The sequence below is a fragment of the Phoxinus phoxinus genome (genome assembly GCF_949152265.1).
Source record: "Phoxinus phoxinus genome assembly, chromosome: 19".
Lineage (NCBI taxonomy): Eukaryota > Metazoa > Chordata > Actinopteri > Cypriniformes > Leuciscidae > Phoxinus > Phoxinus phoxinus.
The window spans coordinates 14,766,454-14,782,069 of NC_136894.1; the positions used below are offsets into that span (position 1 = coordinate 14,766,454).

A 15,616-nucleotide genomic window follows, 5' to 3' on the forward strand; every position below is an offset into this window, starting at 1 on the left:
TCGCTAACTTGAAATCTTTGTTTTTTGACTTGTATCCTGATTACGTAACGCTGTTACATGTATTCCATTACTTCCCAACCCCGGTGCCGAATGAGCGAGGCTGTCTACGTGAGCCCATCACTGGTTTCTGTTTCAGTTTTGCTTTAAATTCATTGGTTTCGCCTTGAATAGCTTTTTTTTCCCCATTCTTGTTCTGTTTTGAATACCGTTCAATTTAAAGGGTTAAAAATGACATTTCTGTCATTAATTACTCACCCTCATGGCGTTCAAAACCCATAACACCTTCGTTTATTTTCGGAACACAAATTAAGATATTTTCCGAGAGCTTTGTATACCAGCCATAGGGAGCAACGTCATTGCAACTTTCAAGGCCCAGAAAGGTAGTAATGACATTGTTAAAATAGTCCATGTGACTACAGTGGTTCAACCTTAATGTTATGAAGCGACGAGAATACTTTTTTTGTGCAAAAATAAAGACTTTATTAAACAATCTCTTCTCTTTCATGTCAGTCGTAGTAAACGCAGTGCAGCACTTCCAGCTTCTACTTCAGAATGCAGTTAAAAAAAAAATCCTGAAAAAGTACTTTTCTAAAACTGTTTAACCAATAGTATTAATCTGTCAAAATTATACCGGTTACTGGTTAACCAGTAAATTATGAGCATCCCTAGTAACGTAATCCCTGAGTGACATTTCAATGAATAGAATAGAATGAATAGAATTAATTCTATTCTTAACACAACCACATGGGACTCAATCACATGGGAAGTTGAAAAAAAAAAGAAGATAAAGTGTAAAGACTTGCTAGGATGTTACAATGACCTCAGATTCAGTACAATTGCCAGTTCTCTTGGTAAATCTCTTTTAGTTTTTTCATTTATGTGCTTTAGAGTTTTTGAGATCAGTTGTGACATGCAATTTATTCTTTCTGTGACCTCTCACTTTTAAATTCAGTTTAAAACTGAATCCACTGAAACTGGCAATTACATGGGGTGAGTCACATGACTAGGGTTTTAAACCATGGGGGCTGTTTCATATTATATAGGCAGGTTTAATTATGTAATGCAAGCCGGGCTGAAGATACTAGAGTGTGAATGGGAATGATGTGTAAAGCTTCAGTTAACATGTCAGTCATACATTGCTATTCAGTATTAAGTCGATTCCTGTTACAATATGAATTTATACAGCTTTTTCTACTGGACAGTTAAAGTGAGTATTTTACTATGACCTCCAATTATGTAATGTCCTGTACATCTGACAAAGAATTAAGAGCAATCATTGATGTTTCTTTATCATTGTCATCACCACAGGTTAGATATAAATCTGTAACTAGCTAAACAAACAGACAGTCATATATTTGTTTCAGTTCATTGGGTGAATCCATTGGTTAAAAAAATCCAGGCTGGTTTATGCTGGTTAGTGCTGGTGAAGTTGGTCGACCAGCACACACAATTCACATCCTGGAGAGCAGCAAACCAGCAATAAACATGCAAAACATACAGTACTTTATACTGTTGTTTTTTAGGAGTGATATTTACTAGAACATCCAAGTATATGAGCTAATGTGAATCTTTACCAAATTACATTTTTCAGCCGTGCCCATCATGTTTCTCCAATAGTCATACTGACAGGGTTTAAAAAAAAAAAAAAAGGGTTAAAACTGAGTCTCCTCAGCACTGCACATTATGGACATCTTCTTTATTTAACATACCTGAATTAACTCAGCTGTGTAGTACTCCATGGCCTAAGCTGGATCTGTCAAAAAATAGGTAACACTTAAAGGGCACCTATTATGGAATTTTGAAATTTACCTTTCATGTAGTGTGTAACATAGATCTAAGTGAACAAAAACATCCTGCAAAGTTTGAAATATGAAAGTGCACCGTATATAAAGTTATTGTCTTTCAAAAGTGAGAGTCGACTCTGAGTCATTTTTATGAATCGTTAGAAGACCGAAGCTTTTTCTCTGACTAGATGACGTCAACTTGTCAAGTTATTTGAATACGATACGCCCACTTATTGCGCTCCAAGGCCAGCAGGGAAAATATCATGGCGACGAGACGCTGTGTTCTGAAGTGCGGCTCAAAAGCAAACTTTTTTCATCTGCCCAAGGAGGAGCATTTGAAGACTAAGTGGCTACAATTCACTATACCACAGAAGTATAGTCCGAGCCTTGTGCTTTGTTCGCGTCATTTTGAAGACGATTGCTTTTTAAATGCACTCAAACTGGGATTCGCGAGCTGGCTGATATTGAAGAAAGGTTCAGTTCCAAGTGTATTTGCATCAGCTTTCTCCTCCGTATCACAACCTGTAAGTGTTATTAATAATTTTTGCTTTTATATTTTATGTAGCATGCTTAATAATTATTTTGTTTGTTGTGTAAGCACCGATTAGCTTCTAGGTCTTCAATGACAATTGTATTGAGATATGTGAAGTGTTTGTCGTTGGTTTCGGAGTTGTCTTAAAGAATAGAGTAATACCTCGTAGTAACGTAACTGCATTTTTTTTTTTTTTTTGTAAAAACGTTATGTTTATGCATCGGGCTAACGCAAACAAAGACTGATTGTGCTTTTACAATATGAACTGGGCTATGCTCGCTAACATAACATTAAATTCTTTATCTTATTTTTCGTTTTTTACTACAAACTATAAAGCAGTGGACTATAATCATTATTATAATACAATTTAATTGATAAAAGCATCATTGTACTCCGTGTTAAAAATAAGTATTATCTCTGTAAACACTGCTGGGTCATCTGACCAATCAACGCAGATTAGCGTCGCGCAAAGGAGGGGTTTGGAAAAATGAGTCGTTGAACGATTCATTTGGGAGTCGGTGAGCAAATCAGGTAAAAATAAATGCATATTATACGAAAACAAAAGTGTTTTTTGTCATTGCATGCATGTAAAACTGTTGTTGGGGACTCCCACAACAACATTAGGAACATTTTAAATGTCATAATAGGTGCCCTTTAAAATGTGCAGCACTGGGAAGGCTTCAGGAATGGTTTAAAAACCCATGGTGCAAAGGAAAATTATTGCATGTTGTTTACAACATGAACTAATTGCAATTAGTGTCTCAGCATGTATTAAATACTTTTGGAAGAAGGACCCCTTACACATGGGAAGGCTCTGATGGAGCGTTTAGCAGAAAGAGATGCGTAAATGGGGTTGCACATCGGACACGTCTGGTGAATGGAACAGTGCTTTCTAAAATTCTAAAGCATTATTTTCTATGGAATTTATGTGCACTTCATTTGAATGTACTCAACATCAGTGACTCCAGAAACCTGCTGCACCACATAGTTTTAAAATTTATTTTATATTTAAATGTATGCATTATATTTGATACAAATTGTTGTTAATGTACATACCTACAGTACTTTACCTTAGCCTGGGACATACATTGCGCATAGCATTTTTCCGTAACATGTTTTTTTTTGTGTGTGTGTGTGTGTGTGTGTGTGTGTGTGTGTGGTCTGCCAGCTTGAAACATGTCAAAAGGGAAAAATCATAATATACATGACCCTTTTCAGTATTTCAGTTTCCGTTGTATCATTACTTTCATACAGCTCATCATTGCCATTGTTCATTTTTGAAGTGAACTTCTGACTGTTAGGTGCTTAGATAGATTCACTATTTTGGACTGCAAATTAAGCACTTAGAATGCATTACAGAACTAATACTATGCATCAAGAGCCAGATCCACAAAAATCTTCTTAAGAAAAAAGTTAAGAAAATTCTTTAGTTGAGTGCAATTCTTGAAAAATTCTTAAGAATTTCACAAATATTTTTTACTTAAGAAGAAAATGAAAGGTGTTATTTGGTGTGTGATAGAAATATTTTATGTAATGGGTATTTTCAACATTAAATGTACAGGGAAATGCAGACTAAGAATGCTTAGGTCAAAGGCCATATATACTTAATCAAAAAGTGCTGAACACAGTAGAACTAACAGTAGTGCTGTGTTGAAAAAATCGATTCACCAATTCTAAATCGATTTTCATATTAATTTCTAAAGATCGATCCGTAACTCAGAGGATCGATTTAATAACAGGCCTACATTTTCCCCATAAACACACTGAGACACGGCGACCGGCGGCGCTGCTAATGCGGTTTCTCTGAATCCACTTGTTGACAAGAAAGGAGGAATGAATCGTTCACATAGCGCGTTTTTTGTGCGTGCAAATTCGTTTTCCAGGCGCGCCTCTGTTCATGGTTGCATAGCAACGGCAGACGCAAAGGGAAAGCACGCGCTTGTTGAGAGGAGAAAGCGGTGCAAACCTGGTGCAAACTCGTGCAAACTGCGCTCTCCATGATGACGAGGAAGTATCATCAAATAATTAATTGATTTCTAGCCCTTGCATTAGCTTTACTACTAGATATATTCATTGAGATGAGAAATAAAAAGCCGCCCTGTAACATTACAGCTATGATCAGCTGTTCGGCCGAGCTTTCCATGTTGTTACGGAAAGGCCGTAACAGGCTTGTTTTTGTCACATGACCTGTTGAGATGCATTGAAGTGCTTCTCACTGAATTTGCACGCGCATAAAACGCGATATGTGAACGGCCCCTAAAGTGGTATCGTGTGCGGTTCGTTGTATCTAGTTTAAAAGGCCTTTTAAATATGAACGCAGTTTTGGATTAAATAAAAGGACAGTCAAGTCAAATAAAACACATTTTATCTCCTGTTTAGTTGGTAACACTACATTAAGACACCATTCATTAACATTATGCCTTATCTAACATCAATACATTGAGTGAACAATACATTTTTACAACATTAATGTATGTTTGTGAATGTTATTTAATACAAACACTTGATTGTTCATGAACAGTTAAAACTTTTGATTTTAAAAATATAAGATCGGATCAGATCGGATCGAATCGAATAATGATAATCGATTCAAGATCTTGAGAATCGGAAACGAATCGATTCTTGAAATTTGAATCGATACCCAGCACTAACTAACAGTCATATGATTATCATTAATTCAACAAATCACAATGAAGAAGACTTGAGTGACATTGATTTTTAGTCAACTGTATGATATAAATGTACATGTATCTTTCTATTCAGGAGACTCACTTGGTTGTTGTGACCAGTGATCTCCCGGCCGTGAATAAAACTGCATTTCTACAAAGAGCAACTTGGGAGCCGTGTCAGGTATATGCTGAACAGCTGAGAAATAGATTCTATGCTCAAAAGACAACAACAGAACATCTATGTGTGATTGAGGTAGTAATAGAAGTACTAAAGATTATATGCTCAAAAGACAACAATAGAACATCTATGTGTGACTGAGGTAGTGATAGTAGCTTCTTGACGGGACGCTGTCACCTTACTTCAGGGAAGTATTGTATTGTAAGTATTCAGGTAATTCAGGAAATTACCTCGAGATACTGTAGTTATTATTTTAACAACTGCAAGTTGTTTAAATTGTCCGTGGTGAAGAAGTCAGATTAAGTCGGTTGTATACGTTGTATACATATTAAGAATTTCCACGACAGGTGTAATTGGGTATTGTTGAAGACTTGCTGAATGAAAAATAACTCCAAGCTTATTTATTGAGCTGCCTGAAGATTACTGTAGATTTCATAATATGCGCGCAAGCGCGACAGGCTTGGTGGGAGTCAATCACTCAGCGTTGAGTTTGTCTCAATATGCAGCAGTCTTTCCCATTAATTTAATTTAATTTAATTTGTGCTTTCTTCCGCTTTATAGAGTGAATGAGCACATCATATACACACAAAGGATCGATCTGTGTCACTTAAAGGGCACCTATTATACCCCTTTTCACAATATGTAAAATAAGTCTCTGATGTCCCCAGAGTGTGTATGTGAAGTTTTAGCTCAAAATAGCCCACATATAATTTTTTACAGCATGTTTAAATTGTCATTTTTAGGGGGCTGAGAAAACCGCACCGTTTTAGTGTGTCTCCTTTAAAAGTTGACGAGATGCGGTTCCACGCACAGGGGGCGGAGCCTAAAAAAGCTCGCACTCAGAGCCAGGACAATCTCATCTCACAGAAAGATGATAATATCAAAACAGAAACTCACAGTAACAGTGTTCGAGTCGGACAATAATGCCCACAGAGCTAGAGAATATATGCTGAATAGAGACAGAACAGGTATGTTTATTTTAATTACGTTTATAACTTATACTGTATGTCATCTGCTCCTCTATTAATACAAGCCTGCTGTTGTAGACCCCGTCTTAATGATGACCAAAATATACTGATGAGTTCAATTAAGTTTATTGTACATCACACAAAAGATGAAGCGTTAGTTTTACTGCAGAAAATCACTGTACGAATAAACACAGTATAAGAAGTGCCCATTAAGTCTTATCCATAAACACTCTCTCTCTCTCTCTCTCTCTGACTTTCATTATCATGGAACATAACGTTACACAGTGAAGTACACAAAACACTCGTTACAACTAACAGTAAACAAATATATACACACCTTTTCAATGGGTGCTTTATAAACTGGTAAACTGTATATCTGTTAAATGACTGGATGAGCTCGAGCTGTCATAAAGTGTTCGCTCTCACTTTAATTTTTGCCGTGATGACCGTAACGTTAGTCTTGTCGCTCCGGAGACTGTAAGCTGGATCAATCCTCGAGTAACAACGAGAGTAAATGAAGACTGCTATGTTTATTCTAACATCCAAAAAACAAAACACCTAAATCGCGTTCGGAGACATTCTACAGCTGCTCCAGCGTCGAAACAATGGCGGACTGTGTCCAGCTCACTCAGGGCGGGTCTATGCTCAAACTGCAGTGTCAATCAACAGTCGTGGGTGGGGCTTGTGCAATTCTACGTCACATTGCATTGATTCTGAGAACAGCTCGTTCTGAGACAGTGCTTATGATTTATGTGGATTTAAAAAAAAAACACTGGTTGGATTTTATCATTATAGGGTGGTTGTGTACACACACTGCCAACACACATGTTATGTTCAAACACCATGTGAAAGTGAATTTTGCATAATAGGTGCCCTTTAAGAGTACTCATCCACATTCATGGCACTAGTATTACTATGTATTATATTTAGCTATCTAGTGTTATGTTTAATGCTTAAAATGTTATACAACCCGAACCCAGTACATTCATTAAACATCTTACATTTAGGTATGTAAGACATTTAAGAACAATCTTAAGAAAAAAAGACAAGAACATTTTTAAGAAAAGTTTTTGGGAATACAAAATAAGAGTTAAAAAATAAGAAGAAATTAGCAGTTGAGAATATTTTTTTTTCTTAAGAAAGTTTTGTGAATCCGGCCCCTGGTATGAAATGTCTGTGAATTGTACTACGGTGTCAAAAAATTAGCAAAAATGGTACCTTTAGAGGTACAGCAGCTTGAGATGCAGGGGCAATTTGAAATGAGCATACAGCAGATTGGATGTCTAAAACACAACTTTACTGTGTTGTCTCATTTAATTGAAATTCTCATTGATCATTGTTTATATCAGAGAGTTTCAGCAAATGTTACAATTTTCTCTGGGTGCTTATTATCCATGTTAGGATACCAGGAAGGAATATGGATTACTTCTTTCTTACCTCTCTGTGAATTACATGTCCTTCCTCTTCCTGCTTTTTCTTTTATCATGCAAGAAATGCCCTGTGTTTCTGGCCCCTACCATACAAGCTCTGATGTTGTCAGGGTCACAATTAGCTCAAGTGGATAAGCCTCTTTGTACAGGAGCAGTCTCGAGAGAGAGCTCCCCCAGAGTCTTTCCTCCATCTGCAGAGGTAGGGAGAGGGAGTCCCAGCAGCTTTGCGGTGGAGGGCACTTGTAGAGGGTCACTTCCATGTCAAAGTCAGAAAGTGAAATTGCACCAGTGCATATGTAGTGGCCACATCTCCACCACACAGCTACTTAATGCACTCAAGAGACTACAGTGAAGCAGAATTTTAAAGAACGTCCCAAAGACACACTTGCTTCCACTTTCAACCACGCTCATTCTTTGTCTCTCTGTTTCAGTCTGCTATCTAACGGCTAGTTCACACCTCCCCAACAAACACCAACACACTCCAAATCCCAACAGTTGTTTGGTTTTGTTGGATTAATGTGATAATCATGTTGGTGTTCTTGAGGCCATGACTGATTCCCAAAATTCTCAATCCAACAGCCAAATTTAAACTCTAGAGTTGCCACAAATCTAGCAGACATCCAATCACTCCGTCTGACCTCATAAGCGTGGCACACCTCTTGACTGTAGACAGGAAGGAGCTTGATCTCTGACAAGCTTATCCTTCCATCGGGTGCCATTGGACATACGTCAATCAGTCAGTGACAATCCAACCTGATTGGTTCAAAGTATTCAATTCCCTCCCCATCTGCGAAAAGAGAAAAGGATTTGGTCAAAGTAGCAAACTGGTGGAGGCGCACACCGAGACGCTACGCTGTGTGAAGCCAGGGAAAATGGTGGTAAGTTGATATTTTAATAAATGGGGATCACTCTGCTGCTGAGTGCTTTGGAGTATTCCCCAGTCTCAAATGAGTGGGGACTTCTTACTAACTTATTTGTTCTCTCTGAACTGTCACTTTCATGTAAAACCCCCAACTAGAAGGTTGGAAAATATAAAGGAAAGGAATGGGACTATTGGTTCTGTGCAGATGATTGAGGCCAATGCTTGCTGCCAAGGAGTCAAGAGCGAGCTTTAGGGGTTCTCTGAGTCAGAGATCAGCCCGGCAAACTCAGGAAAACAGTCTGTAGTGGTGCGGGGACTATATAGGGCAGGGTGTTTGAGCTGGCTTACAAGAATAACAGTAAGCTCATTATTCTAAGGCATGAACTCCATCTCAGTGCAAGGAGAGAGAGGGAAAGAACTACACAGTGAGAGGCAATAAAAAATGGCAAACGTTGGGGTGTGACATCTTCCTTGAAGGGGATGTGCCAGATCTTTGAGTACTGACCCAAGTGTGACTTGAAGAGCTGCATTTGAGTTCTGGTGGACGTGGTTGAGTAAATCAGCTTTGTGGAACTTTAACTTGCCAAGGTTTGGAAGAGGTGGTGTAGCAAAGACGGATTATCAACAATATATTGTGACTACACAGAACAGATTCTTTTTTCCCTGAAGACGCTGGGGACGGTCTACACATGATGTGACAAATGCTTCTGGTTTGTGAGGCATGGTGTATGTGAAAGCAGAAGTAATGTCTACTGAAGTAAGCTTTTACAATGCTCATTCTTTTCATGGTAGAATACAGATACCACTGCTTGTGGGCTGGGGAATTGGGAGCAGGATGATGCAATGTTAGCGGCAGTAATCAGACTTCTGCAATATTATGTTTCTATGCTGTATGGTAGGATACAGGTTTTTTCCCATTTATTATAGTGCTGTTGTAATATTGCACTGAATTTGGCTGTTAAAGTTATTGATGCATAATGGCCATATTTTTCATCTTTAAACTACAGCTTGATTTCTTAATCAAAGATACTGTTTCTTCTGTACTGACGGTACAGTCACAGGTAAATAACTATTTTGCACATTTTAAGTGAATCCTATGATGATGGTTTACATAAATTAATCCAGTCCAGTTTTGTACTGGTAAGAAGGTATCAGTACAATAATACTTGAGATAATTCAGATAATTCTTCTTCTAGGCATAATGACACGACTGAAATGTTACAGTTGGAAAACTGTACTTTTAAAAGTAATGCTTTATTATGTTAAAACCACTGTTACAATGATAATGCAAGGAGATTATTTGTTAATCTATTCATATTTGCATGATGTATAATATGTTAAATGTATCCGATTATCAAAATTTAACATCACAACAAAATTGTATGCATTTTATGGTATTATAGTCTACATTTTGCAACAGCAAAGAGCAATATCAATAAACCAATGTGTGTTTTAAATATAATTTAAGCAGTTGATTTTAATGTCTGTGTGTAACCAACCAGATATAGATTTCTTAACTAAAAACTGAAATGCTGCTGTCTAGATATATGGGAGTCAGGAGATTTACTTCAGTGGAAAACTATCTGTCAGATGTTAAGATAAGAAGCTGATAGAAGCTGTCTATTTTTTTAATATATATATTTTTGGTGTTTTGTAGTTTTTTGGTGGTGACTTTTATGCTTTTATGTAACACTATACACCTTTGAATATCTGTATGTGTTGTTTCTTTACATGTCCTTGTTTGAAAAGTTAAATGTGTGTATACAGAAAAGTAATATTGATTACTAATATGCTAATTTAAAGTGATAATTGACTCAAAAATAAATATTCTGTCATCATTTAAGGTAGTCACCCTCATGTTCTAGTCCTGTATGACTTCCAGTCTTGTGTAGAATGCAAAAAATATTTTTTTAAAGATTAATTACAATGAATGGTGATCATAAAAGGCCAATAAAAGTAGTCCTTATGACTTGTGCATCATATTTCAAGTCATACGATAGCTTTTTATAAGCAACAGATGCAAGTTTTCATTGATAATCTTCAAATCCATTGAGTTCTTAATCACTGCAACCAAATCATTGAGTCTGTGAAACTCTTGATTTTATCATTCCAATTAATTAATTAATAAATTGTGATATATTTTTTAACTAAGGATGGGCACATTGATACCGCAGTATCGATATATCAAGCTATTTATTTGGTACAAAATCGGAATAAAAATTACATAAATTCAAAATGTGTTTCTGCGTCACTTTCAGATTTTCAGTTCTTTTTTTGAAGTTAGTGTTAAAACACCCCTGTAATATTTAGCTGGCGTGTGTCACATGACTGTAAGAAGTGAGCATACATCCACTCACACTCACTTCTCTATTAAACTGAGAGAGATGGAGAGAATGACAGAAATGAAACACAGCACGGTGTGGTGCTACTTTTTGCCTGTAGAAAAAAATACATCAAGATGGCCCATAATACATGGTATTTTATTTTATTTTATTCATATTTATGTTATAGTAAGTTACTTTATTTAATCACAATATTTCTGTAAAATAGATTTATTTTTTTACATGTATTGGTATTTGGTACACACATTTTTGTGTCATGTAGGTGATGTGATTGGCCTTTAAGCGTAATGATAGATAGATAGATAGATAGATAGATAGATAGATAGATAGATAGATAGATAGATAGATAGATAGATAGATAGATAGATAGATAGATAGATAGATAGATAGATAGATAGATAGAACAATCCGTTCATAATTCAGGCATTGGGATTTCTATCACAAATTTCCTTTTTGAAACTTGGATTCATTTCCCATTCATTGTAATTGCATGAAACAAAAAATGGCTTGTACATTCTTAAAAAAATCTCTTTTTGTGTTTCAAGGAAGAAAGAATGTTATACAGGTGTGGATTGACATGAGGGTGAGAAAATGATGACAGAACGTTCATTTTTGTTGAACTATTCCTTTAAGAGAGCTGTAAGAATGTGTGCGAGCAAATGAATGTTGTACATTTGACTATATAAGTTCTTTCTTGTTTATACAAGTGTGTGTCCTCTCACTGTGCTGTCCTCAGGAGATATGGATGGTCACTGGTGGGACCATGCGTCTTGGCATAGCGAGGCCGCCTCAATGTCTATGGTGAGGCTTCTGACCCTCTCACCCCATTTCCCCTCGTTTAATTCACCTCTGCATGTTTTGTTTCTTCTCCTTTTTTTATATCATCCATAACTTTTAGGCAACATTCAAAGGGGGAAAAGAAAAACAAATGAGCAGGCATATTTTTTGGACGCCAGTTATGCCCTGTCTGAGAGGCAAAAGACAGTGGTGCGATTTTGGGAGCGCTCCCACGACGAAGACGTGGAGTGGTGCGAGCCGCAGGTCAAAGATTCAGGGGTTGACACGTGCAGTAGCACCACGCTAAACGAGGAGCATAGCCATAGCGACAAGGTACTGAGACGACGCTTCCTGTGACTGACCTGCTCGACACGCTCACTGTCTGTTTCCGCCCCTAGAGGGTTTTCTACTCTAACCGTGCCTCTCAGGAGAGAGGAGAACCCTCTTGTTTGCTTGGCTCCACTCTCTTCTGGCTGCAAAGTCGTAGCGCATCTTAACCCACAGAAAGATGAATGACAAACTTCCTGGCACTGTTTGCTCCATATGCTGCATGCTTCTCGATGCGGACAGACGCTCCATTCTGATTGCAAACCTGTTTTTCCTCACTTGGTCACGTTACCTTCTCACACTGTTTCCTCCTTTGGGATTTTCCTGACATGATTTTTTCCACACAATCCTTCAGTCTCAGCTTAAACACAGGGATAGACTAGTGTGGGAATCAATCTTGCACTAAGCAGTTGTTTTTCTTTTCCCCTTTTCACCGTCTCATTCTTCATGCTGCCCTTTCCTGTCCTGTCTTTTGTTTTTGTTTGTTCACCATGTCTTTCACAGTAGTGAATAGAAGTAGCTTGCTACATCCATACTGCTTGAGGGTGTGAGAGCACTTTACTTTGCTTTTGTCTTTGGTTAATGGATTGATCTTGATCAGTGAATCTCAACTGGTTTTGCTTCAACTGGTTCAAAAATGTCTTTGTTTTTTTTAACACAATGGACCAGATTTACTATCAGTTTGCGCCAGCGCAAACCCTCTTTTGGCGTTAAACTACTGTCAGGATTTACTAAAGACACGCAGTGAAAAATTTGCGCTAAAAAGGCGTGGACAGGTTTATTTTTGCGGCTGACCTTATTGCATCTGCATTTGTAGGCGCGCATTTTGTGGGAGGAGAGTATTTAAATGAATCACACAAGGTGATTTACTAAGGTTTACGCTAGTCAATTTACTGTTATTTGCACCATTATTTATCGCCCAAAAAAGCTTGTCTTAAACGAGACGCTAATTTGCGCTGCTCTTCGTAAATTGGCTGTGTCTGTGTTCTTTAATTTGTGCGTCGTCAGTAGATCGCGCAGTACTTTCCACTTCCATCAGTGTTTTTTGGAATTGAAATCTCACACTAATTTACCCTGTTTAGTAAATCTGCCCCTAAGTCTGAACCATATGCGATTCGATGAAGCAACCAGCATGTAAATTTGGGTTTTGTCTCAAATTCTAACCACAACAAGTAATGAGACTTTGGGCCCTATTTTAACGATCTGAAACGCAAGTATCAAACGCAAAACGCAAGTAACTTTGTGGGCGGATCTCGGGCGCTGTTGCTATTATACCGGCGGGATAAATGACTCTTGTGCCCGACGCAAATCTAAAATGGGTTGGTCTGAAGTAGCTTCATTATTCATAGGTGTGGTTTGGGCGTAACGTGAAATAAACGAATCAGAGCGTCATCTCACATTCCCTTTAAGAGCAGACGCACTTGTTCCATGGCGGATTGCTATTATAACGGCGGATTTGCCAGGCGCACGCCAGGAGCGGTTTCTCAGCCGAGGCGACCGACGTTCTCATCAGGGCCGTAAAATACAGATAAGTGACATTGTATGGGGATGGGAGAAACCCACCCAAATTAGCTTCGGTTAAACGGGCGTATAATAATTTGGGTAAATGTGTAAGCTAGATGTATGCCTATTTTTTTCACATCTTTATGGACACAACAATGATTTCCCTCGTGTGTTAATATTTTTCCTTGTAATAATGTATGATTTGCAAGCATGGCCAAGCATGCACCCTTAAAATAGCATATGACTAACGCACAACTGACCTTAGACTAGGTTTTCCTGGTCAGTGGCGGAATTGTTTTCTAAAACTGAAAAATAGCACCAGGGAACGTTTGCGCCGGAACACGCCTCCTCTTTTCGCTGAACCGCCCCCGGGAGCGCAAGTTTTTCTCTAATTTACCGACGTGCGTCTGTGGAGGGAAAAGTCCGCTGTGCGTCAGGTGCAAAATAGGAATGATACATGCGTCAATTGCGCTGGGTGCAAGATAGGGCCCTTTTTGTTAATGGTTTGGTTTTATTTCTGTTGTATTGCATTTAAAGACAGTAAATCCTTATTTTGTCCACAATTCCCCTCTATATATATTAAACATTAAATATCTTCTGACTGTTTCGCATTTAGGTTGGACAGACAATTCGCTTGTCGCTGAACACTTTTGTAACACTCTCTCTCGTGTAATAACAACCTGTCCATGTTAGAATCTGTCTAAATTTTACTTTTACCAAGTGAGGGAAGAATTTATGATAAAAACTAAACATTTTTGCAAAAAGTTTGATTGAATGTACAGCCTTCTATGTAAAAAAACGTGTGGATTTCTATCCTCTTTTAAAACTTGGTAAATATAGGCTATATATATATATATTTATTATTTTATTTTATTTATTATTTATTTATTTATTATTGTTTGAATTGAAAAGGGGCTGTCTGCGTCCCCTACTACAAACCAAGCCAACTACAGGTTGTTTGCATTTAATATTGTTTTTACTCAAATGGATAGTTCTGCACCATGATTATGATTGGCTGAGTTACATTCTAACATGTACAATGCTGTATAAATACACACCACACATTACATCAATATTACGGCACAACTCTGCTTCGCGTTGTGCCTATAGCTGTTCTAAAATCCCTGTAAACCACTACTTCATGGGGCTTATTGCTTTAATATATTAATATCTGCCCTATCAGAACAGTGTTTTGATCCACCAGTTGAGAACTGCTGATCTAGTTCAATACTGTGATTTGCTGTCCACAGAATAGTGTGCTTGATACCTCTAACACTGTCCTGTCTATTGTGTCTGTACTTGATGAACGCACAAACCGACCCCTACAGGGTGTACAAATATTTTGAAGACAATTACTTTCATGCTGTTCGCAAATGCCAAGATTCTGTCATCATTTACTATGTCGTTTCAGACCGGTATGACTTTTTTTCCTCTGTGGAACACAACAGAAGATGTACTGCAGGATGCTTTTATTCATATTGGCCACTGTAGCTGTCAGGCTCAAACAATGGCAAAACATGTACTGTACCACAAAGTGGTCTACACAAATCCTGCTAGATTCTCAAAAACATTCTGAAGCCACACCATAGTGAGGAACAAGTCACTTATTTTGACAAAGTCTGTAAAAATATGGCCTAATGTAAACGTTAATCGCTGATTATCTTCACCTTCCTTGTAGCTTTTAAGTCTCATTCAATTCAAATGTGGTGCAAATTTTAACAACAATGTCAAGATACTAAAAAAAAAAAGGTGATATTATATGTTATTTAAATCAAATGTGGCACTGTATGTCTTGATGCATCATTTGAAATGATCCTAAGTGTATATTAGATTAAAGAACTGCAGAGGATGGGAACTCTTTCAGGCTTTTCTTTATTAGATTGGTTTATGACATGAGAGTAAGAAAATGATGACAGGATCTTCAATTTTGTGTGAATTATTTCTTTAAATACTGTAAATGTTATGGTGTTTATTGCTTTTATAAATTCCTCATGACAAGATTTGAGGGAAAAAAAGTCAACATGAAATGTGTGGAATGGAATGGAAATGGAAATTGTTTTATTTAAAACCGAGACAATGTACAAATAAACATTAAACTCGTTAAACAAGAATATGTCTTAGGCCAGATTATAGCAACAATTGCTAATGTCCACCTGTAGTCCCTGTGTTCTCTGTGTGTGCCTGGTCTTATCATCTGCGCATGTTAATCCAAAGATTAAAAAAAGATGGATAACTCCATTCTGG

At 37.5% G+C, this 15,616-nt stretch overlaps 1 protein-coding gene across 3 annotated transcripts in view; it reads left to right on the top strand.

Annotated features, from left to right (window-relative positions):
• The window catches only part of rims2b (regulating synaptic membrane exocytosis 2b), a 172,603-nt gene that overhangs the window by 83,359 nt on the left and 73,628 nt on the right, over nt 1-15,616 (top strand). For all 3 annotated transcript variants that reach the window (XM_079591525.1, XM_079591526.1, XM_079591527.1), the window contains one exon: nt 11,664-11,875. In XM_079591525.1, the coding sequence (XP_079447651.1) occupies nt 11,664-11,875 (212 nt within the window). The remainder of the gene's footprint in view (nt 1-11,663; nt 11,876-15,616) is intronic.